The 26,115-nt window shown below is 41.2% G+C and overlaps 1 protein-coding gene and 1 long non-coding RNA gene across 2 annotated transcripts in view; both read left to right on the top strand.

Moving 5' to 3' along the window:
- The first annotated feature begins 341 nt into the window (after positions 1–341).
- RAPGEF4 (Rap guanine nucleotide exchange factor 4) overlaps positions 342–26,115 on the top strand; it is a 298,063-nt gene continuing 272,289 nt past the window's right edge. The window contains exons 1-2 of the mRNA XM_023744830.1: positions 342–877; positions 14,001–14,133. Of these exons, the coding sequence (XP_023600598.1) occupies positions 856–877; positions 14,001–14,133 (155 nt within the window). The 5' untranslated portion in view covers positions 342–855. The remainder of the gene's footprint in view (positions 878–14,000; positions 14,134–26,115) is intronic.
- LOC111823442 lies at positions 14,217–17,173 on the top strand. The gene is made up of 2 exons (XR_002826458.1): positions 14,217–15,357; positions 15,970–17,173. It is a non-coding gene; the product is annotated as an uncharacterized LOC111823442 (long non-coding RNA).

Raw genomic sequence — 26,115 nt, 5'->3', positions numbered from 1 at the left:
AGAGAGGTGAGAGAGACATATCCAGTGATTGCCTCTGGAATGTGTCCTGACCAGGGCTTGGGATTGAGCCTGTAACCGAGGTATGTGCCCTTGACTGGGAATAGAACCCGTGACACTTTGGTCCGAGGACCGACACTCTAACCACAGAGCAAACTGGCTAGGACCATTTATTTTTTTAAAGTAGGAAGAAAGAGGATGCTGCAGACCATAGACTGGTAATCTTAATGTTCCACATAAGGAAAATTCCAGACAAAACTCATCTCATTGCCTTTTTCTTTTTCTTAGTTTGTCTTGGTCAGACAGAAGTCTTGAAATATGGACTCCAGCAAATAATTTGTCAATCTCCAGAGATGTCACTATGAAGATGCAAAAATGGGACCCGAAAATAGAGGGGTTGGGAGATTTGTAGTATGATGAACCACTAGCCCCAGTGAGATCAGGAGCATGGCCCAAGTCAAGTGGTCAAGATGAGGGAGGCTATGGAAATTAGGACACAGGAGGAAAGTGGACAGAACTGAGGGCATGACGCCTGAAGAAGAGAAACCCCAGGAACCCTTGATAATCTGAAAGCGACAAGGTCAGTATCTGTGATGTATAGGCTAATTCTGTGGGACTCAAAGGAATAAAAACCAACTAGGGCAGATTTCTGATAATTAGAATTTGTCTCAAAAGCACACAAAAACAACAACAGCAAAAAAGTCCCACAAAAACCTGGTGAGGTAATAAGTTTACCAGTAGCATGACATCATGGAGAAGATTCATTCATTCACTAAATGTACAGACTGCCTACCATCCACTCACAGAGAAATAGTGAGACTAGAGGACTTCGAAGAGCTTTTGTAGTTCTGAGCAGCGATGATTCTACACTTTAAAAAATGTGAGTGCTAAGCCAAAACTAAGTGAATTGCCACTTTCTTGTAACACAAATGTCTTGTATGATTTACAGAAAAACGTGATTCAGAACCAGTTTTATCAAAGCCCATGGATACACTCTGAGTCGAATTTATGGCTCATGACTGGCAATATTAATGGAAGCACTAATAAAAGTTATGATATGTAGTAATAAAACATCGAAGCATGGACTCATAAATCATATTCCAACAGGGTAAGGCAGGCCATTTTTCCTTTGTGATTTAATACAGAGTAGATTTTACACTAACTTTAGCTTTCCACAAGAGACCTATAAACCTCAGCATAGGCTAAAAACTGAGGCTAAACTATGCTGTTTTAAAGATAAAAATGCCAATGAACATACAGATATGAAAAAAATCTGACATTCTAGACTTACCAGTACAAGGTGGAAATTGTTTAGTTACCACACTTGATAGCATAAGACCACAGGAGGTTGCTCATTGGGTCCTCCTAACTTAAGATTCAATAGGTTGACTTTCTCCTTTTCAGCTTTACCAGGATTCTAGACTAAAGTCTGATGAGGAAATAAAAACTTATCATACTTTTGGTGACAGCTGTTGCTTTTACAGCTCAACTACTTACTCCTGCTTTCTGGTGTCAGAGCAGCTGTGTTCCTCTCAGGAACTCCTCCCATACCCGATGGAACCGCCAATCATGACACCTCGGCTCCCTGCCACTGGGGTATGGTTCAGGCTGGCCAAAGTTCCCCGTCCACCTTGTGATGGTTCAGGTGCCAACCTGACTGGGCTAAAGGATGCCCAGAAACCTGGTAAAATGTTGTTTCTGGGTGTGTCTGTGAGGGTGTCTCTGAAACAGATTAGCATTTAAATTGGGAAGACTAAGTACAGAAGATCGCCATCACCAACGCAGGTGAGCACCAGCCAGTCCACTGAGGGCCCAAATAGATCAAAGAGGAGGAGGAAGGGCAAATTCTCTCTCTCTCTCTCTCTTTCTCCCCCCCTTCCCCCTGGTCTCTGCTTGAGCTATGACATCCATCTTCTCCTGCCCATGGACATCAGTGCTCCTGGTTCTTGGTATTTTGGACTCAGACAAGACTCACAGCATCAGCCCCCCCGCATTATCAAGCCTTTGGACTCAGACTGAGCTATACCACCAGCTTTCCTGGCTCTCCAGCTTGCAGACGCTTTTTTAAAAAAAAGATTCCCAGGTGATTCTAATGTGCAGCCAAGGTGGAGAACCACTGCACTAGAGACTCTTTGGGTCTGGATGTGCTGGACCCACCCTGGTCAAGGAAAGAGCCCTCTGAGAGTGAACTAATACGGATATCCACCCCGTGATTGCTCGCCGCTGTGGCTAACATTTAAGTAAGGGCTCAGATCAACTGTTCTCCTCCCACCTGGCTCACAGCTAATCAAGCAGCTGTCTTGTGGGTTTACCTTGTACATAAATCCTCTTTCTCTATCCTTACTACATTACTGTAGTTCAGCTTTTGTTTGGATTCCGGACAGATTTAATTACTCTCCATGCTCACTCTGCAGGAAGAATGTTTCTGAATTTTCATCTAATGGTATGATGCTTCTGTTTGTAACTCCCTTCAGCCTCAGTCCCTGCCACACCTCCCTGTGCCTGGAACACATTCCTCTTGCTTCCATCTCTCAGGGCTCTGCTTAAACATCCCTTTACTCAGTAAAGCCGACTTGACTCTCTCGTCTAGTCTACTCAGCTGCCTCTGCTATGAGCTCCCACAGTGCGCTTTATTTATCCTAGAAAAGCACTTATGACATCTTATTTCAATTGCTTAATTGCCTGTTTTCCTTTCCTGGATTATAAACTCTGTAAAGGGCTTGTGGGTATTGCATTCCCAGGGCTTGGAGCAGGGGTGGGGAACTTTTTTTCTACCAAGGGTCATTTGGATATTTGTAATGTCATTCGAGGGCCATACAAAATTATCAACTTAAAAATCACCTGCTATATTTGCTCAAACGTTTAATTAACTCACTCCTAATGCCTTGGCAGGGCCAGACCAAATGATTTGGAGGGCCTTATATGGCCTGCAGCTGGACATTCCCCACCCCTGGCCTAGAACAACACCTAAGCACATAGAAGGAAATATAGATTTATGTCATATATTCATGTGTGTATATGTATATCTGTGTACCAGTTCATATAACGTAATGTAAGTTTTTAAAAAGTTTTCAATAGCCTAAGTCAGGTACATGCTAATTTTCAGGGTTATTTTTGGAGTTAGGGTGATACTTGATAATAATGGGGATGATGAATGAAATTTAATTTGCATACTTACATTTTTGCTAACATATTGTTATTGCCCATTTTCGAGAGGCATGCTTATTTTGCAGAAGAGGAAATATTTATTTATTTATTTATTTTTTAAAATATATTTTATTGATTTTTTACAGAGAGGAAGGGAGAGAGAGAGTTAGAAACATCGATGAGAGAGAAACATCGACCAGCTGCCTCCTGCACATCTCCCACTGGAGACGTGCCCGCAACCCAGGTACATGCCCCTGACCGGAATCGAACCTGGGACCTTTCAGTCCGCAGGCCGACGCTCTATCCACTGAGCCAAACTGGTTTTGGCGAGGAAATATTTATAAGGAATGAAATGAAGTAACTTCTCTTCTGGCTGTAGTTTGGAAATCCATCTAAACAATAATTTCCATTATTTTAAAGATTCGGTTTTTAAAAAAAAATATTTTTATTGATTTTAGAGAGGAAGGGAGAAGGAGAGAGAAATAGAAACATCAATGATGAGAGAGAATCATTGATCAGCTGCCTCCTGCATACCCGACACTGGGGATCGAGCCAGCAACCTGAGCATGTGCCTTGACCAGAATCGAACCTAGGACCCTTCAGTCTGCAGGCCAATGCTCTATCTACTGAGCAAAGCCAGCTAGGGCTAATGATTCAGTTTTGTTATTGAAGTGCCACACATATTTTCGGGGAGGCCATTCATTTATTTGAGAAGTCAATTTAAAAAAACACACAAATAGGTCAACTAATTTACAAAGAGACCATGGTAAGTGCCTTAGGGAAGGTGTGTTAACATACAACAGTGTCCATTTACTTTCTTTTCAAGTTATAAAAGATTCAAAGATCAGCTTCTAAATAATGAAAAAAAAAAAGACTCACTAATCCATTTCTTCAAAGTTCCAAAAGAGGGAGGAAAAAAGAGAGAGAGAGACTGAAAAAGCTCCAAAGTTGCCATAGGAATCAAATCCCAGGCCCAGCCACATGAGTATTCAAATCATTTCAGGGCAAGGGATTAACTGATGCACTCGGCTGAGAACCTTGTCTGAAAGAATAGCATCTAAACCTGCACGCACAGCAGCCACCGAGAGCACCCGTGAGTTGCCATGGGCTCTGTTCTTGGCCCTTTCGCTCTGCAGTTCTCACAGTTTCAATTCAATATTCAGGTAATGTCTGTAATAGGTTTCTCAAAGCCTTATGTTCTTTAGGGAGATACTGGAGTGGAACATAAAACAGTCTGTTGAGCAAAAGCAATTGCAGCTGGTGGAGTTCATAGAAATCAGCAGAGCCCAGTATAATGAATTATAAGCATGCTTGTGTTTAAAGCAAGCACTGGCATAAAAGAGGCAACAGAACACAAAATGTGCTTCTATTTAGCTTATAAAATATTCACAGTATAAAAAAAACCATAGATAGTGATCAGAAGATTCAGGAAATTCAGGTACCAGGCCACTTTTTTTTTTTTTTTTTGTAATCCTCACCCAAGGATATTTTTTCCATTAATTTTTAGAGAGAGTGGAAGGGAGAAAGGAGCAGAGGTAGAGATAGAGATAGAGATAGAGATAGAGATAGAGATAGAGATAGAGATAGAGATAGAGATAGAGATAGATAGAGATAGAGAAACACACACACATTGATGTGAGAGACATGTCGATTGGCTAGGGATTGAACCTGCAACCCAGGTACGTGCCCTTGACCAGGAATCGAAACTGAGAGTCTTTGGTGCTTGGGCTGATATGCTAACCACTGAGAAACACTGGCCAGGACCAGGTCTCATTTTTAAAAATATATATATATTATTGATTTTTTTTTTTCAGAGAGGAAGAGAGAGGGATAGAGAGTTAGAAACATCGATGAGAGAAACATCAATCACCTGCCTCCTGCACTCCCCCTACTGGGGATGTGCCCGCAACCAAGGTACATGTCCTTGACCGGAATCCAACCTGGGACCCTTCAGTCCTCAGGCCAACGCTCTATCCACTGAGCCAAACCGGCCAGGGCCCAGGTCTCATTTTGATCCTTTTGCCTTTGGACATCAGGTGCAGAGGGTTAAGATAATCATATTCTTTCATTGATGGTATATTATCATTGCTCTTCTTTGCAGCAGGACTCTCTCTTTACCCTCTTCATCCCTGCTCCTCGATTTCCTTCCCCCCTTCCCCCATAGCTACCCAGAATAATATGCTTGGTATTTGTCCTTGGATATGTAAGCATCTTTGAGAAATATAATAGTTGCTGTGTGAGTTAATAGGACTATACAACACATGTCAATCTCTCTCTCTCTCTCTCTAAAACCAAACACCAGGTTTTTATGCTCTGTCTTAGTGCTGTATGTAGTTCTGGTTCATTATTTCTGACTGCAGCAGAATACTCCAGAGCATGCCTTCACTGCATTTTCTTTTTCCATTTTCACCATGATGAATTTATATTGTCTCTAAATCTCAACCATCATAAAAAAAATCATGCTGGACATCTTTGAACATGCACCTTCGTGACCTGTGTGTGAGCTGTTTTAGGGAAAGTGAGATGGGTTGATGGGTTATTTGATATATGCATACTTAATCTACCCAGGTTGTCTTTCAGAAAGGACCCTTAACTATCAGCAGTAAATGAGGGTGGCTTTTCCTCACAGCCTCAGCAATATTTGGTGCTGCATGACTTTCTAACCTTTAGCAATACGTACATCCTATGATTTTAATTTGTATTTCTCTAATTACTTGTGATTTTTAGATATTTTCATATAAGTGCTAGCTGTTGGGGCTTCCTGTTTTGTCAATATATTTATATTTTTCTATTGGGCAAACTTGTATTTTTCTTGTTGATTTGCTAGAAGTCTTTAAATACTTTAGCTCTGCACTGTCCAATGAGGTGACCACTAGCCACATGTGGTTATTTAAATTTAAATTAAAAACCTAGCTCTCAGTTACATTAGCCCCATTTCAAGTGTTCAATAGCCTGATATGAGGGGGGATACCATATTGGAGAGCACAGGCAGAGAATATTTCCAATGTTACAGAAAGTTCTATTGAATAGAAAGCACTGTTGAATATTAATCCCTTGTCAGTTGTAAATATTGCAAAATGTTTTCCCAAATGGTCAACTGACTATAAATCTTATTTATTGCATCCTTTATTGAATAAAAATCTTTAATGTTCTATAGTCATATTTATTTTTTACACTTATGGAATCTTTAGAAGTCATTCCTCACCCCTACATATTCTGCCATTCACTTTATAGCTTTACCTTGAACATGTAGGTCTTATTCATTTGGAAGTCATCTTTATATATGTGGTAATATCTATATCATATATAAAGTTTCAACTTTATTTTTCTCTATACAATGGACCAGTTTTCCAAATACCATCTATTAAACAACCCATCCTTTTCTGCTGATTTGTGGGGCCACCTCTATAAAAAAAACAACCCACAAGTAATTTGAATATTCTATTCTATTCTATTCTTCTATTCTATTCTATCCCCATCCCATCCTATCCTACTCCACTCCACTCCACTCCATTTCATTCCATTCTACTACACTCTACTCCACTCCATTCCCCTCCATTTTATTTAATTCCATTCCATTCCATTCCAAACACTCCCACCCCATCTCATTCCACCCTATCTTATCCTGTTCTATTCCATGGTCAGTTTGTTTGACTTGTGCCTAAAGTACACTGATGGTTTATTTGATTGTTTGTTTATTACTAGAAAAATAAGTCCTCTCTTATAGCATATTCTCCTAATTATGGATTCAATATCCATTCTCCCTTTCTTTTTCATAAACAGACCTCTAATTTTATTTGGAACAGCAATATGCCTAGTCATAAATATTCATCTTCTCAGCCTCTCTTGTAGCTAGGGCTGGCCATGTGCTACAGTAATTAATAATGAGGTGGAGGCAAAAGTCTCTAAGGACAGAGTTTTTCCCCCAAGTTATAAAGATTACCACAAGAAAGCCATTCATCTCTTCTCTACTTTTTTTTTCTTGCCTACAATGTATCTGAGGCCTATAGTGCTCTGAGGTGACAAGCATGGGGTCAAAGGTCTATATATTCAGAGTGGCAGGACAGGAAAACTTTTAGTTTAGAGCCTGGGTCACTGATAACATTGTTTAGTTGTCAATATCAATCCAAGACTGCCTCTGGGCATAATGAATGAGTCAATTCACCCTCTGTCTGTGTAAGCCCCTCCAGTAGGGTTTCCTGATATCTGTAAATATATTTCTTACTGATACATCCTTTTTTCCCCCTTCTTTCCCAAATTTGCTTTACTGACACTTTTATTTACTTCACATAAACTTTAAAATAAGTTTCTTGAAACCCTTCCCTGGAATTTTAATTGGAATTGCATTAAATTTATATATTAATATGGGGAGAAGTGGAATCTCTACAATAGGAAGTCATTCCAATCACCATTTCTTTAGGTCTTCTATCATCAAAGAGTTTTAATAAATTTCCCCAGTAGAGATCCTGTGCGTTCTTTATTGAGTTAATTTGGGATGGGAGATCCAGACCATTAGCTTGTTACATTTTGCCAAGTCTAAGAAGCACTTTGTTTTGTTTTGCTTTACACTTTACATTTGCTTTACATTTACATAATTGCGATCTGGATCCATTTTTAGGTTGATGACATCTAACAGCTGTAATTGGCAATATTCCCCTCCACCTTGCCCTCTTATTGGTGCATAAAATAATGGTATACCGCACCATGGTTGGTTTCTCATTCAAAGAAATATAGTATATTTTGTATTTGTTGCTTTTCTTTCCCTTTGTTTTTCTTTTTCCACTCCCATGGAATTTCCAATTAATCAAAATAAAAACTGAGCACTGTTTAGAAACACTCATTAACTTTCCAAATTATTACATGCACTATTTATTCCAATAATTTATAACACTAAGGACATTTTTACATTTTTTTGCATACAGAGCCAATCCATTTTCTTGTTTTGCTTGTAGAATTTTTAATGAAAAATTTTGAGAAGTATCATAGATAATATAACAAACTTCCATAAGCCAGCCTCCCAAGTGAACAAATGCTGACGTTTTATATTTGCTTCAATTCTTCTTCTTTCCTTTTTAAGAATACAATTTAATTTTATTTATTAATTTAACTTATTTTCTTTAGTAACAAAAATCATTTTTACAGACAAAGTTAAAGTTCTCTCCTTTTCCCTTTCCATGCTCATTTGCACCCTCCCCTGAGGCAACCATGCTCTTGACTTGGAGTACAGCCCACATATGTTTTATGTGCTTTTATTGCAGACAACTGGATCCATAGGTAATATATGGAGTTGTTTTGTAGATTTAAAAATTTCACTTATATGACATCTGTGCTACATACTATTTCTGCTGTTTTCATTCAACACTTTTTTTAGTTCTTGCTGTATTAGTACATAAAGATTTAACCTATTTAGTTTAAGTTCTGGATAGTATTTTATAAATTCCTTTGTTGAGAGGCATTGGGGATGTTTCCATTCATTCATTACTACAATCAGTGCGGCAATGAGCTTTCAATCTATTTCCTTGTTCATGTTCAGGTGCAAAGAATTCCTTAACCACAACTTCTATTTCCTCAATAAATGCAATCTGTACTTTAAAAGAAAAAATAGGTGTCATTTTATTTTTTTCATAAAGAAAGTATAATCAATAAAAGCTCTAAGGATGACTTTTCCCCTCTTTGAATGACATAATTGCAGTGTGTTAGTTTATTTTTTATTTATTTTTTAATTTTTTTTAATTAAATCTTTATTGTTCAGATTACATTTGTTCCTCTTTCCCCCCCCCATAACTCCCCTCCTCCCAGTTCCCTCCCCACCCTCCGCCCTCACTCCTCACCCACTGTCCTCATCCATAGGTGCACGATTTTTGTCCAGTCTCTTCCCGCATCTCCCATTCCCCTTCCCCCCCCAAGAATAGTCTGTCCATTCCCTTTCTATGTCCCTGATTCATTATAATCACCAGTTCATTCTGTACATCAGATTATTTATTCACTTGATTCTTAGATTCACTTGTTGATAGATGCATGTTTGTTGTTCACAATTTGTATCTTTACCTTTTTCTTCTTCCTCTTCTTAAAGGATACCGTTCAGCATTTCGTATAATACTGGTTTAGTGGTGATGAACTCCTTTAGCTTTTCCTTATCTGTGAAGCTCTTTATCTGACCTTCAATTCTGAATGATAGCTTTGCTGGATAAAGTACTCTTGGTTGTAGGTTCTTGGTATTCAGCACTTTGAATATTTCTTGCCATTCCCTTCTGGCCTGCAAAGTTTCTGTTGAGAAATCAGCTGACAGTCGTATGGGTATTCCCTTGTAGGTGATTGAGTCTCTTTCTCTTGCTGCTTTTAAGATTCTCTCTTTGTCTTTTGCTCTTGGCATTTTAATTATGATGTGTCTTGGTGTGGTCCTCTTTGGATTCCTTTTGTTTGGGGTTCTCTGCACTTCTTGGACCTGTAAGTCCATTTCTTTCACCAGGTGGGGGAAGTTTTCTGCCATTATTTCTTCAAATAGGTTTTCAATATCTTGCTGTCTCTCATCTTCTGGCACCCCAATAATTCTGATATTAGTGCGCTTGAAGCTGTCCCAGAGGCTCCTTATACTATCTTCGTATTTTCGGATTCTTTTTTCATTTTGCTTTTCTGGTTGGGTGTTTTTTGCTTTTTCGCATTTCAAATCTTTGACTTGATTCTTGCGCTCCTCTGGTCTGCTATTGGGTATAATATTCTTTATTTCAGTCCGTGTATGCTTAATTTCTAGTTTCTTTATCGTAGCATCGAGGGTCTCATTAGTTTTTGTGAGGCTCTCCACAAGTTTATTGCAAGCCCTCAAAATTGCGTTTTTTAGCTCCATATCCTCCATTTCTGTCATGTTTTTTTGTCTCCGCATTTTTTATGCTTTCTTGGTGCACCCCCTTGTGGTCTTTGTGCGCAGTCTTGTTCTAGTTAAGCCTTGATTTTTTTAGTTAATACTGAGGGATTTGACCACCAGGCCGACTGGCTGTGAGAATCAGCTGTGTGGAAAACTTCTGTCCTCTGGGGAGGTGCTAATCTAGCCTTTGCCTGAGGCGATCTGGCAAATGGCTCTGCGCAGGGCTTGGGCGGGGCGGGATCAACAGGGCGGGTGGAGGGAGCAGTTATGGCTGCTCTCAGTCCCGTTCCTAGAGGCTCTGCTTCTCAGAACCCCGGCAACCGCTGCAAACCTCGGAGAGAAAGCTGCCCTCAGATTCCAACTGATGCCGGACAATCCCGCTTCTCCCATCTGAGTCTGAGTCCCTAGAGACTCGCCCGGATCTGGAGCCCAGAGTCTGAGACTCACTCCCGACTGAAAACGACAACCGCGCCCTCAGCCACCAGCCCGCTTTGCGCGCGCACCTCGGTACCTTTGTATTTTCCACACTGCGCCTCCTCTGAGCCTCGGTTTGCTGTTCTCTTTCCTACTAGTTGAAGAGTCTCTCCTCAGCCAGCTTTCCTGTGGTTCTGGGTGATGTCTGTTCCGTCTTTTAGTTGTATTTTTGAAGTGGTTGTTTGCGGCAGCAGTCTCCGGTGTTTACCTATGCCGCCATCTTGGTCGAATCTGCAGTGTGTTAGTTTAATGAAAAGTTGGTCTAATACAGTCCGTGAAAGAGTTCTTATCAGAATGTCAGTTTTATTTCATTGGAAATTGTTTTTTCAAAAACTTCTTGTGTGCTTTCACCCCCCCCCCCCAAAAAAAGTACAATCTTGTCATTTTTTTTCATATACTTCCTTTGGCAAATATAAATATGCAAAACTGTTTCATCAGAAATATTGAAATTCTTGTTATATATGCTTAAGTCTACAAAATGACTGCTTTGTTCGATATGTAAATCTACATACATATATATCTGAGCATTTATATTATACCGTTTCTATAGCAATGGGGTAGATTTACAAAACTGTGTATATATTTCATAGTAATGTTAAATTATAATTAAAATGATTACATGTCTATCATTTACAGAAGGTGTACTACAGTATCCTCTCATTCATCTTCTTTCCATTTTTAAAGTTAAAAATAAAAATGCATATAGAAAAATAATCAAATTGTGCTAAAGGGTAAACAGTGAAAAGTAAGTCTTCTTCCCGCTTCAGATCTTAAGTTTCCCAGAATCTAAGGCTCAGTGTATTATATGTGAGCTGTTTACATTACATAACAGTTTATGATATTCAATAACAGAAATTAAATAATGACTTTGATTTAAACAATGTTTATCTAAAGTATCTTTATTTGCATCGGTTCTGGAGCACGCTAAATATATCACCACTCTGTTGGAAAATGCATGGTCTCACCCCTGAACATCCATTCAGTTCACTTATTCTGTCAACTTCCCTTCATAATAAAATTTTATTTTATTTATTAATTTAACTTATTTTATTTAATAACAAAATTGTCATAACAAAGTTAAAGTTCTCTGTTTTTCTCTTTCCATGCTCATTTGTCACCTTTCCCTGAGCAACCACTCTCTTGAATCTTTACTTTTCTTTCATCTTTACTAGTACTTAGAATGACATTAAATAGCAAATAAAAAAACATCATGACAAGTGGAGAGAGAGACTATAGACGAAAAAAAAGCTTTATATTTTAGAACCTATAATGGCACATTTTAACTGTTTTTGTTTTTTAAGTTTTTTAGCTGTTTTTTGAGCAAAGGGCTTCACATTCAGTTTACACTGGGGCCCTGCAATTATGGAGCTGACGGCACGGTTACAGGTGTAAGTATCCTGAATGACACACTGGTCCAACCCCCACAAGACCTGGCTGGTCAAGTCCCGTTCTTCCTGAGGCTTCAGAACCTGATTTTCCCATGTCCCCTGGTGTCCCAGCTGTGTGCCTGGTATCCCTGTTTCCTAACTGGGGCCAGAAGCCTTGCAATAGACTTCCCTAAACTGAGACAACTAGAGTTCTCGATTCTTTGCATGAAAAGCATTGGACACACACAAAAAGCACAAAATAGGCTATGATTTTTATTTAATAAATTATGTACAATTATTGTCACTCACAAAATAAGAGATGGTAATTTAAATGCTGTATTGGTAAACAAAATAGATTTTTATTTAAAATCAAAACAATTTAGTTTGAAAACTATGACTGAAAAACTGTGCGAGTGAAATATATGTGGACTAAAATCCTCTGAAAATCATCAAAATGAATGAAGAATCTGGTCTTTTCATCGGATTTTACCCTGAGGGACTCCCACCCGTAAGTGTATGTTAGGGACACACCAGGCATTGCATGATCACTAGGCTTTAGTCCAGGTAAAGGTCATGGCCAGCAACGCAGGCTGAGTCAGCGATGACGCTTTAGCAACAGATTGTTAAGTAGAAGGAGAACAAATGTGCAGAATATGAGCCAGGAGCGGACTGTGAAATCAGTGAGCATCCCCGAAAGCTTGAGAAATATCGCAAGTGTACAATGTGATAGAGGCCAGGAACGGTCACAGAAGATTTGGTTTATTTTTAAAATTTATTTTTAGATGTTTTTTTTTTCCTTGAAGAGGAGTAAAAAGGTACTGGAGAATTTAAACATGTTAGTAAAGTGTAAGTTATGAGCTGTCTCTAGTGCACAGTGTACAGAAATTGAGAGTAACTGGAAACGATGCCTTTGATTTATTTGTAAATATGTAGTTAGGGTTGATGTGAGTAAAAACACTATGTCTCCCTTTGGGTCGTGGCTCACGGTTCTGCAGGGAGATACTCCAACCAAAACTGCCCGAGGAACTCGGGCTGTCCATTGGCAGATGTGGTCAAAAAGCAAATGGCTCCAAAGGAGCCACGAACAGACTGGGGGACAGAAAAGAATATATGTGGTTAGACTGATAGGTAGACAGTGTGGTTCCAGAGCTTAACAATCCTTTAGAAACTTAACAGGTGGCAGGTCTCGGCTCTGCTCGGTTTGTTTAGGTGCTTCCCTTAAACACCCTGGGTCTGTGTGTGGAACGTGTGTTCTGCTCCAGGCCAGTCACATAGGCAGGCACTAGTCCTTTAAATGGAGAGGGAACCTATTTTTGTTAGAGGTAATAATATGCTGAAAATAGAATCAGGAAGGGGTTAGGTAACATCACGAGCAACAAATTCAGAAGAAAGGTGTTCTGGTTATTAAGAATAATGATGAAAGTCAGCATATTTGGAGATTAGATTCCCATAAAACATCCGCTAGTGCCACTGCTCTTGGACAAGTTTACAGGCTGAAATGGAGTGGCCATGGTCTTCCTAGTAGCACAAAAGGATAAGAAGCAAGATGTGCCCTAGCTGGTTCGGCTCAGTGGATAGAGAGCATCGGCCTGCGGACTGAAGGGTTCCGGGTTTGATTCCAGTCATGGGCACATGCCCGGGTTGCGGGCTTAATCTCCAGTTGGCGGCGTGCAGGAGGCAGCCGATCAATGATTTTTTTCTCATCACTGATGTTTCTATCTCTCTCTCCCTTTCCCTCTGAAATCAATAAAAATATATTTTTAAAAAGAAGCAAGATGTTATTATCATTATGACCTTTAGAAGTGACCATTAACTTGAAAAACTATATGTGATTGGCAACTTTTTCTTTTCTGGTGTGCAAATTGCTTACATTGTTGATTTGAATCTCCTGGTGTGAAGATGGTCTATCAATTGTGTGATTAGTGGGAGGGGGACAGTTATAGACTGAAGCCGTGCTGTGAATACAGGACATGAGTCATCTGTACAAAACCTAGAGCAGCGGTTCTCAAAGTGGGGTCCCCAGACCAGCAGCATTAGCAACCCCCTTGGAACTTATTAGAAATGCAGACTCTCAGGCCCCACCTCAGACCTACTAAATCAGAAACTCCCAGGGTAGGGCCTAGCATTCTGCTGCGTTTTGATAAGTCTTCCAGGTGAGTCTGAGACGCAAGAGAGTTTGAGAGCTTCCAGGCCGGAGAACAGTGGGAGTTGGGCCCGCTGTGCTTCATCGAGACCCCCCAACCCAGCAACCCATCCCAACCACAGGCGCTCTGCAACTGTGTCAAGGTACTGGCTTTATTCAATTGTTTTGCTGTTGAGATTTAGAAAATTTAAGCATCAAACTTTTAATCTTAGATCATCTGCTTTTACACTCAAGTGAAGTAAAATTTTTAAAAAACTATTCAAATTTATATATTCAAAGAGAGGAACTCTGGAAAGAGGCAGCATGAAGTCGTGTTGTATGTAAGAAAGTGGTGAGGAGCCTTCCATTTATCGAAAATAAAGTATTTTGAGGGAATACAATGTTTTTCTAAGCAATCAATCAAATTATATTAAGCTGCATTAACTTTCAGATCGATCTTGTTGGCATCAGGGGCTGAGAAGGTGACTTTCAGCCATTGGCATGAAGCTCAGAAGGATGGCAATTTTATAAAGTTTAGACTGCTACCTCACCTCACCGCATCCCTTTGGCAAATACTGGAATCATTCAAAATTTATGTTCCAAGGGTCAGGGTTGTGCCCCAGGAAGAGTATACTCAAGGCTCCTACCGTCAGTACCAATCCCAGATCTATGTAAGAGGGGCCTTGACCCTGAGCCCTGTGCTGTACTCAGGGCTGTACTCAGATCCTCCTCAAGCCTCCAGGTCTCCTTTCTAGCCCCTGGCCCTGGAATTTTCTGCCCAAGAGCCCTGGGCTTTCCATCCACGTCCTAGGCAGGCCTCCTCCTTTGGTCTGCCTTCAGGGGTTAGACCACAGCTCCAGTGTGGGTACCGCTAGAGCCAAGGGGCCGCTGGGGAGGGAAAGCTAGCTCGGATGTGTGGCTGTAAGGTGGTCCACAGTCATGTGTGCAAGGGCAGAGCCGGCGGTGGGAAAACATGGGCAGCCCTTGAGTTAGGGGCCAATTCTCCGGAGCCCAGTAATTGAAGGAGTTCAATAATTCTAAATTAAAACATAACCTACTAAGGCACTATGAAGAACAGAATATACTTTCTTTAACAGTTTACTAGCTTGAGTTATATGTTTAAATATTTAGACAAATGGTATGTGGGCCTCCATTAGTATTCTTGCCATTCTTGCCCAAGACCTCACAAATGTTAGAGGTAGGTCAGCCACTCACAGTGACTTAGGTCCCACCCCATTATATGAAACTTGAACCTTCTTGTTCCTATTATTGAATTCCATGAGTGCCATCTATGAAGAATGGTTCATTTCAGCTAGCAAGGTAAACTTGGAGATCAGCCCTGGTAAAGTCACCGCAGCTCGTTTGTTCACAACCAGCACCTGCCTTAGGTAAGACAAAGGGAGCTAACCAAGGATAGGCAAGAAGGGAGGCTTGAAAAATGTACCAGGAAAGAAGTTGAAGGCACATAACATAGAGTTGGGCTGCTGGGATATGAAATCAGCCAGCATGTTGGCATGGAGCATTTAGGGACTAAATAGGATGACATAGTAGTTAAGAGTTCAGGCTCAAAAACACATGCCTGTGGCTTGAACCTCGGATCTATAGTTATTAGCTATTAGAGTGGTTGTGAGAATAAAATGGAATGAAACATGTAGAATGTAGAGTGCCTGGCACATTGTATGCATTCAACAAACAATAACTGTCATTATTATTATTATTATTATTACTAGAGGCCTGGTGCATGAAATTTGTGCACGGGTAGGGTCCCTAGGCCTGGCTGGTGATCAGGGCCGATTGGGGCCTTCTGGCTGCTGGCTGGGGCCTTCCTTCCCTGGCTGCCAGCTGCCAGCTGGGGCCTTCCATCCACGCCGCCCCCCTGGTGGTCAGTGAATGTCATAGCAAGTGATCAGTCTCCTGGTCAAACTCCTGTGGGGACAATTTTCATATTAGGTTTTTTTAATATATAGATTATTAGTCCTTACACAAATATTTGCTTATAGGAATAATAGGAGAAGTTTCAAGTGGAATACAAACTCTTCAATGAATGGATTCATCTCTGAGCCAAAGGATAAACACAACATGAACCCAAGGAGGAAAAGGCTTTAGGTCTCACAGACAAGGGAGCAATGGCTTCATGTTCCAATGTGAAGAAAGTCAAAACCCAGAATGCTTTTGGTTCATCTGGAAAGATTCCAATGGCAATTTTAACAGCTCTTCATCTCACTCCATATTTGTTCGTGGAATATAATGTCAGTCAAGTTTACATATGTAAATTCAAATTTTAATGTAGTACTAGCTTCAGTCAGTTTAATGTAGGACTAGCTCTAGTCTCCCAGACTCCCATATTTGCATCCTAGCTTTACCATTTACTACCTGGCCCTGAACAAGTTACTTAACTAGTCGTGTTGTGAAAATTACGTGCAGCAGTGTACCGGGGTCGACTCGTACCATCTTGACCAAGCCAATTGTTAAGTAAATGTTCAGGATTTTTGCAAGGCAGTTGTTAAGCCACTAGGTAGCTTGAAATTAGCCATGGCGGGAGTGTTTCTGCCACAAGATCAGCAAACGCTAGAAATCAGGCTCTTTCCCCCCCTGGAGAGGCATTTACCAGCACAGCTCTGATTACATTCAATAAACATTTAAAAGGCTTAGCACTGTACACAGCGCAAAATAAGAAGTAGAATTAAGTTAAATATTTTAAATTGTTTACTGAGCTCTTAATATGTATCTATGTCTATTTTAGGCCCTGTATATATACTACTAGAAGAGGGTAGATTGTGCACATCTGCTAAGAGAGAGAACAACTTAGATTGTTTAGAGGACAGGGCAAGGGGAGCTGTGTTGTTGCAGCATCAAAACTGGAGCAGTGGTTCCTGCGACTGTCTCCATCTCTATCAGGCTTCTTTACTCATCTTTATTTCTCCCAGTTTTTGCACAATTCCTGGCAGAATGGATGTTTATTGGCTAAATGATTGAATAAATCAGTTTGATCATGCAGTAATAAAATAATGTGTATGATTGGGTATATATCACATAAAAAGTGATTTTTAAAGGATTTAACTGACTGGTTGAATCAAGCTATTGTGGGTAATCTTGGCCAAATACCCATTATCCTTTCCTTTCCCTCTAAGCGTGTACCTTTAACAATAAAACACATCACACCTAATTATAAAACACTAAATAAAATACCATAATTGCACAGTGGGAACTGTTTTGACTGGATTATTATAATTTACTACAGGGTTTGCCACAGATAAATAATAATGTACACAATTGATAATTTAAGACACAACAGGAAAGAAGCCTTCTTATATATGTCTATCAGAGAGTGATTCTCATTGTACTAAAAGAGTTTAAATGACAACTTAATTCCCATATACTCTATGCTGTTGTTTTTGGCATTGTTTCTTCTGTGAGAAGGACGTTAGAAATCCAAGGAAAAAGGAAGTGGTGCTCTGTGTGGAAGATCTGTATCTCTCTTTGCAAACAAGGATCTACTTTTCCCCTTTAATTTGATAGCTTTATAGAGGCACAGAGTCATATGTTTGGAACAGTTTGGATGATACCCAAGAAAAAGACAGCATTGGATTATGGGAGTCTTTAGCTAAACACATCCCAGTGTGTGTGTGTGTGTGTGTGTAGTCAACTTGGAGCAGTTGCTTTAGGTGGGGTTTAGGCCAGAGGGTTGAACTGTGTTTACCTGCCCACAATCTATATATATAAAACCCTAATATGCAAATAGACTGAATGGTGGAACAACCAAACAAATGAACAACCAGTCGCTATGACGTGCACTGACCACCAGGAGGTGCACATGAACATGGTGGGTGTCAGCAGCAGGCGGCAGAGTGTAGAACATGGCGGGCATCGGCTGTGGTGGGATGGTGGAGCAAGTGAGTGGGGGCACCAGACCAAGGCAGGACGCCGGTCACTGTCATCAGGGTGAGCCTCTGGAGGTTACTGAAAATTATTCACTCCTGTGTGCTGCGGTTCTGCCTGGCACTTGCACCTGTTGCTGGCGCTGGCCCTGCTCGCACCCACAGCTGGCACCGGAGCTGCCGCCCACACCTGCTGCCAGCGCCCGGTGCCGGTCCTGATCGCTAGGTGCCGTCAGCAGGTGTGAGCGGTGGCTGCCTCCCCGATCGCCCCTGAGGGCTTCTCCACCTTCCCCTGCTCCTGAGGGGTGATCGGGGCAGCAGTCACCACTCATACCTGCTGCCAGCACCGGCCCCAATCGCTCTGAGCCATCAGCAGGTGTGAGCAGGGCCGGCATGCCATCAGCGCATGGGAGTGGCGGCAGGAACGGGGCTGCTGGCAGACGGGACCAGGGGCCACGGTGGGAGGGACTGAGCGAGGGCACGGAGGATGGGCTGAGATTTGCCCCTGTGCCCACCCCAGCCTCGCGGCCCACAGTTCCTTTCAAGGTGCATGAATTCGTGTACTGGGCCCCTAGTATAATACGTTTGCAGTGCTTCTCACACTTCAGGATGCAAAAGAATCCCCTGAAGAGCTAATTAAAATGTTTATGCCTGGGCCCCACCCCAGAGATCCTGCTTCCTTAAGTCTGAGAGGGGCACAAGAACTTGCATTTCTAGCATGCTCCCCAGTGATGCCGATGCTTGAGTCTGTGGACCACACTTTGAGTAGCACATCAGAGGCCAATAGCAAAATAATGTGCCCTTTGTTTTCCTTAGGAGGAACTTCTAGATCAAAGGCATGCTCACTAGTAAGCCTTAAAACATCTCCCCCGATGCACTGGAAGCTCCATGTGGGTAGGATTGTGTCTGCAAGTTTATCCCTAGCGCCTCAAATCCTTGGCCCAGTGTCTGACATGGGTACACAGTGGAGGCATATTTGCTGGACTTAAGAAGAAAAGAGGTGTGGTTGCTATATTAGTGAGCTAGGGCTGCCATAACCAAGTACCACAGACTGGATGGCTTCACAGAAATTCATTGTCTCACGGTTTTGGAGGCTGGAAGTCTGAGATCGAGGTTTCAGCTGGTTGGTTTCTTCTGAGGCTTCTCTTCTTGGCTTGTAGGTGGCTGTCTTCTTCATCTCTCTGTCTGTGTCCAAATTTCCTCTTCTTACAAGGACATCAGTGGTATTAGAGTAGAACCCCCCACCCCAATGACCTCATTTTAATTTAATTACCCACTTACAGGCCCTATCTCTAATTACAGTCACATTCTAACGTGTTGGGGGTTAGGACTTCAGTATATACATTCTGGGGGGACAAAATTCAGCTCATAACAGTTGGGTGGATTGCATGTAGGCTGGTGGTTAGAGCCAAAATGGATGGATGTCTTTAGAGACTAGAGTAATAGATATTTAAGGAAAAGGTGCTGATAATGGGTTGGTAAGAGTGGAGGTTAGTGCAGGAAGAGAATAGTTATACCATTTTATCTGAATGGAAAATTAATTCTTGATGTCAGAGTGTAGTTTAATTAAGAAGAAAAAAAACTATCAATAAAAGGCACAGTCTTGAAGGGCTTGTAAGGTCTAGGTTTGTCCCCAGCTCTGCGGATTTTTTGTCATGTTTCTAAGAACAAGCAAAGTGCTTTATTTTTACATAAACCGTCCTCAACTCTAACATAGAAATGGTAACATCTGCCCCACCGCCCTCAAAAGCTTTCTGTGAATCAAAATGAAATAATTGATATGAAAGTGCCCCATAGAATGCCATAAAGCGTCACAATTTTATAGACTTTGGTAAATTCTGTGTTTATTTCTAATGTGAGTCTTTTTCCTTTCACAGCAAAACAAAAACAACCATCAACATATACCATTAACACTCATTTTATGCTTGTTTTTGTTTGATTTTATATTTACAAAATTAAATCTAATATATTTGATAGTGCTAGTTATACATACTTAAATGGTTCATAACTGGAGTAGTGTTTTGTAATTAAGTAATGGGCAAGAAGCTATCTGTATTGAGATGATGATCAACTAAGAGTTATGCTACTATAATAGTAGTGATTTAAAATAATTCTGTTTTCTGACATTAGCCTGGATGGTTGCCAGTCGATGAAACACTCTTCACCAAGATTGGTCGACATTTGGTTATAGCCTGCAGAGCAACCATCCAATGAGACCGTAATTTCCTATGAAGTGAGAGTGAGATGAGAGACTAAAATAATTATTAAACCCACATTTTAGACACATTAATATCCAAGCTTCTATCTGTAGCTAAGCAGCAAGAGTAGGCCACTTGAGTTCAAAATTAAATCATGAAGGGTGTATACAGTTTATTTAGTTGGAGAAAAATAGTAATCACAGAACTGAATCACAAGGTTTATGACTCACAGATAATTACTGTTTTGTTGTTGTTCTAGAAAGTTAGAGATTTAAGTGGCACATCTGGGAACTAATGGGGATATGACCTTGACGATTTATTTGGGTCTCTCCAATTTTGTTTTATTGCTAAAAAGTAGAGAGACCATCAGCTCAGGGGGTTGGGATTTTCCTAATTGCTCTAGCAGCAGCTGGCTTGCAGTCAGTATTGGTGCTTCGGAGACTACCAAGTGCCTAGGTTTCAATCAGGCTTGCCATAACTCATCTTTGGGAAGGAATTCAATAGGATACTACAGGTCCAGAAAGTAGGAGTGGACAAAACTCTTCCAGAAACTTCCCTCAAATTCCCTAAAGTCTGTCCTTTTGAATAGGCTCCTGATTTCGGAGCAGCAGTGAGATAATTTTTACCCAAAATTTATTATTTAGATTTGTGCAAGAGCAGCTGCATAGACCTGTGCTCTGGTCAAAGAACGCTCTTATCAAGCATTTGGAAAACTTGTTGCTTATGCATTTCATAGCTCTGTTAAAGCATGTTGGGGGGAAAGTACAAAAAAAATTAAGCAAATTTTAAAAAGAGGCAATTATTAACTCCAGAGAAAATAAAGTTATACAAGAAAGCAAACTATATCATAGTGAAGTGGTTGGCTTAGTAGTGAATCATACTTAAATCAAAGGCTTGATCAGTAAGCAATTTAGAGTATTTGCAGTAGAAATAGGGCCAACAGCTCCTGAATTTCCTCTTATTGTGGCTCAACATATTTGTCCTCTAAACTGAAAAATTAGGGAGAAAAAGTGGGGAGAAGAAGAAAATTGAGACTGGAGGCAAAACAGAAACCAGAATAAAAAAAGAGGACAATCACACAGATGTGTCTATTGGAAACCAGGTTGAACGCAGCATATCTAATCTGATGGGATTAATTTTTTCAAAAGGAGAATTCTCTGCTGAAAACAAACAACAACAAATAGCATAAAACACTCTTTTTAATCGGAAACCACTGTATTCCTCAGTGATCAAGAAAGCGTTTATTTCAGGTCCATTCCACCAGTAGAGTTATTTGCTAGGTTAGGGGTGGAGCCAGGGGCCAGGGGCTTCTCCCTAGGTCCCAACATTTAACAATCATATGTAACTGTCTGCTTATTTGTCAGTATCTTTCACTGAATCACATGCTTTGGGAAGGGGCCATTCTGTTTTGTTCATTGTTCAATGCACTACCCTCAGTGCTTGGCACACACTGATGCTCAATCAATACTTGCTGAATAAATGAATAAATGAATCGCGCTGTTCCTTTTTATTTTGTAGCTACAGGAGCCACTGTCTGTGGAAACAAGCAAGCCTCCTGTAGACTTGACTCTGACAATAAGTTTATGAATTTGGCAGCCATCAAAGCTCTCCAGCCAGAGGACACAGGACAGTGAGTGTTTTAACAGCTTGCAGGCATTTCTCATGGCTTAGGAGGATTTAGGGCAGGTCTCAGGAGCAACGACAGAGGACCCAGGGCCAACTAGACAAAGGAAAAACCTAGGATTAACGTCAGGCTTTGACACTTCTCTTTCTTTTCAGTGACTGTTAGCTCATTCTCATTGCCTAAGCTCTGAAGCAACTCAGAGGAGATACATATATAAATTACAGCAAGAAATTGTACCGTATCATTCACCTGGCAACAGGCTTAGAGACTGTGGCTTGTTTTTGAGCTGGTATGTGCTGCCTGGAAACTGTGATCTCTATTGTTTCAGACTATAATGGTGCTGAGAGGTTTTCATTCTCTTGGTAAGAGTTCGGCAGCAATCATTTAGGTAAGCTGCTGTATTTAATTTATTGGGGGAGGAGGTGGTGGCCACAGAGTGAGGGAGTCAAGAGAAGGTTAAGTGATGTTCTGAACCAGGGACAATGTCCTTATGATTACATAATGTGCCCCAATCCCACAGAAGGTGACATTTCTGATTACTAGTAGCAGGCATGCATATTACTTAATTTTGATTGTTTTGTTTTTGGAATGGCAAATGTGCTAACACAAGTTGTTATAGAACAGTAGTACATACATTATTCTCCTTCTGAAAAATTACCTTCAGTTTAAAAACCACTGCATTTTCCATCTAAGTCTCTGATTTTAAAGATGAGATCTAAGACAGACGTTCTGTGATTATAATGTCTAGGTCAGCTGTTTACAATTGCAAGTTTTATTTGGATCATGATAGACAGACAGATAGATACATTTAGATCAAAAGACATTGGTGAAGTTACCATTTGGATTATTCTTAAATAGATAGCTATATTTCTCACCTCAACAGACACACACACACACACACACACACACACACACACACCCACACCAAACATTGGCAAGGATTCTACCTTGGAGCACTGAAAGGAGTCAATGACACTTCAGGACCGGCCATCCGTGCTTGAAGGTGACCTATACAGGCATTCAAGATTTTGTGACCTTTGGTGGGGTGGAGAGGGATGTGCCTGGGGATAAGCATACAGGGGGTTTAAGGCACTGAAAATATTCTGTCTTAATCTGTTTGTAGAGATATAAAAGTTGGTTTTATTATTCTTTCTACCTTATATAAATTGTGTATTTTCATACTTATGAAGAAATATATCATAAAAACAAATTTTGAAAAAGACTCATTACAAGGCACTGGTAGCTCTGGAATTTTATCATAGTCATCCATAATCTCTGTTTGCCACACACTTTCAAAATTTAGAACTTTTTGCCGTCCACTTGAAGGTTGATCGAAAGGCACTAACCAAGTCTTCTAGACTCACAGCACAATCACTGCTTCAGTGTGACAGCCTCACAGAGTCTGCGAAAGCATCCACAGTGTCCCCCTGTCCTCTGGATCACCCGTCAGCACCCACTGGGTGGTGTCTGACGGAGCTGTCTGCTGTTCCGAATGGGTCATTGCCTCAAGCAGCCCAGGACCTTCCTTGAGGACCAGCTGACATCACAGTGAGCCTCTTACCTTCCTCCAAGTCCTACTCTGCCCTCCTTCAACCCCACCCGACACATCACTGTGGTAGGAGGAAAACTACATTTCACACACGGTCAGAATGTGGATACACCCTGGCACACTGGCTGGAAGTTATTGTCTCATCAACTCGCCAGTCATTGCATCAGTGTCTGTGCGGAAAGGCTGCGAGTGGAGCGCTTAGGAGTACCTGCCGTGAAAGGCACTACCTAAGTTTAAACTCAGGCTTTGCCATTGGGTCACCTTGGGCAAGATACTTGAAGGTGCCTCGGTTGTGTAAAGTGGGAATAATATTAGAATATCTACCCCATAGGGTTATCACGAGAATTAAATGAGTCAATGCTTAGAAGGAACCTGGCACATGCTGCTATACGTGTTAGATTTTTTGTGCTTCTATAGCATCGAGCAGCTCCTCCCACATGTCTCATAGAAGCCCAAATGGGACAGGGTCAGTGTTCGGAAGGGCACGGAGTGGTCTCTCCTCTTCTATGTCTTGAGGTGTGATAGCGTCTGAGTCCATTTTGACTGCTGAGAGATGCCAAGCCTTGTCCCTGTCTCTTCCTCTTTCTTCCACATCTGGACAGACAAATACGAAAAACCCACATGCTACCTTTCTTGGTGACTGCTGAACGTTCAGTCCACACAAGCCACTTCTTCCACAGGAATCCTGAGCCCAGCCCCGCCTCTAACCACAATCAACGCCAAGTCAGTCTCCCCTTCTTCCTCTGTCTCAGGCCGTTTTCAGACCTGCTTGTGAGCCTGCCCTGCTCTCCCAGGAAAACCTCATCATGTGAGAAATAAACCTTTTCACACCCTTGATGTATGTGCAGTACCACCAGTCTGGACGTCTAAACCAATTTTGGTTGGCGGGGGGCGGGGGGCAGGGGGGGTGGAGTCCATCCCACCTCTGCAGGGTGACCACAGCCGCGATCTGAGGCCAGGAGACAGGGGAGGACAGTGGGGCTTAGCCAGCTGCTTTCCCCCTTTCCTTAACTCTCTTTACCCTCAACTGTAGGAAATGAATTTCCCAGTCTCCAAAGTAAAATGTATTCCTGATCCAGAACACTGAGTTAAGAAATTATATTCTGCACTACCGTTACTGTAAGTATCCTTCACTAACCAAAAGCAGTAGTCTCAGAGTAGTAAGACCAAAGAGACCCCCAATATTTAAGAATTTACAAATAAGGTTTCGTCAAGGAACTAAATAAAAAATAATTTAAAAATAGGAAACAAAAAAAATATTCTAGCACTGTGGGGGAAAGGGAGGAAAGAGAGTGGGACAGAGGAGTTAACTGTTGTGGACTGAGAACCTCTTATTGTGTCAGGCCCTGTCTTCTACTCATTTAAATCCCACAACAGCCCATGGGCTAGAACTTGTGGACTGCGTGGGCTCCTGCTTCACAGATGGGGTTAAATAAGTGACCTGTAGTGAACAGTGTCTAAGATGCCTGCCCTCCACTTCCACCATGATTCTTTTCCCCAGTGTTCAAGTTTTTGTGTAATCCCTTCTCCTTGAGTGTGGACAGTATCTGGGATTTGCTGATAACCAACAGAATATGGCAAAAGTAATGGATGCCACTCCTGTAATTATCTTATGTCATATAATACTCTGGCTTGTTAGCAGGTTTGCTCTAGAGCAGTGGTTCTCAACCTTGGCTGCACATTAGAATCACCTGGGGGATCTTTTAAAAATCCTGATTTCTGGGCCTCATCCTCTGGAAATTCTGTTTCTTTGTTACTAATGTTGTGGTCCCACCCCATAACAAAGAACAGAATTTCCAGAGGATGGGGCCCAGAAATCAGGATTTTAAAAAGATCCCCAGGTGATTCTAATGTGCGGCCAAGGTTGAGAAGCACTGCTCTAGAGACTTCCTTGCTGGCTCAGTGAAGAAAGCAGCCACATCAGGAGAGCCGAGGTGGCAACGACCTACAGGCAGTGTAGATAGAGATGTTAATTAACCCTGACAATTAAATTAGGTTCTCCCCAAGATTGGGGAATCCATTTAAAAACAAGTAGTGTGACCTTAATTTTCCAATAAATATATATAATCCTTGTCTTGAGACCAGGTGATGGAAGAAGTATCCCTATGTCCAAGATCCTGGCTCCACTCAGTAGAAATCAAATTGCCTTTATCTCGTTCCTATTGTATGTCGCTACAGTTATTATTTTAGCAAAACCTGCATAGTAGGACCTCACTGTGTGCTACTTGATAACGAGGAGAATTTAAAATACTCTCCAAAGAGTCTTACCAACTTGGCAACTATCTGAGTGCCTCATTGGAAAGCGGAAACACTATAGAATGATCAGAGTTTCAGCATTTATTCATTCTGAAATACAGTCTACACATGAGATAAATGACCCATCTCTACCTCAAGGGACTCTAGTCGACTGTGTAATTTTTATGGTAGAGAAAAATAAGTCCTATGGGTCTCCCACACACAGCTAGATGAGCTATGGCTTTAAACCAGCCAATTTAAGTTTGCAATCTGTTTATGTGTAGCTACATGCAAGTGTGGATGGAGGCTCCCCACTTTGTCCTAACAAATATTTGGGTTCCCACGTTTCACCCTCACCAGTCTTCTAATCATTTTCCTGCTCCTTCCTTTTCTCTCTCCCAAGAATCTCCCTCACCCCCTGGCTTTGTTCTCCCTCACTCCTTAACTCTATTATCCTGACAATTTCTGTTTTATATTCTTTTAAGTCTAATTGTTTGAACTTTAGTGTATATCTGTCACCTGGAGGGCTTGTTAAAATGCAGATTTTGGGGCTTTACCCAGAGAGTTTTGGATTCATTGGGCTGAGGGTTTTCACTGCTAACAAGCCCCCAGGTGATACTGATGCCACTGCATCGGAAGTGGGTCCCAGGTACTTTTTTAAA

This window comes from Myotis lucifugus, unplaced genomic scaffold (genome assembly GCF_000147115.1).
Source record: "Myotis lucifugus unplaced genomic scaffold, Myoluc2.0 scaffold_5, whole genome shotgun sequence".
Classification (NCBI taxonomy): Eukaryota; Metazoa; Chordata; class Mammalia; order Chiroptera; family Vespertilionidae; genus Myotis; species Myotis lucifugus.
The sequence above is the reverse complement of the archived record's forward strand: the minus strand, read 5'-3'. Positions and strand labels throughout refer to the sequence as shown.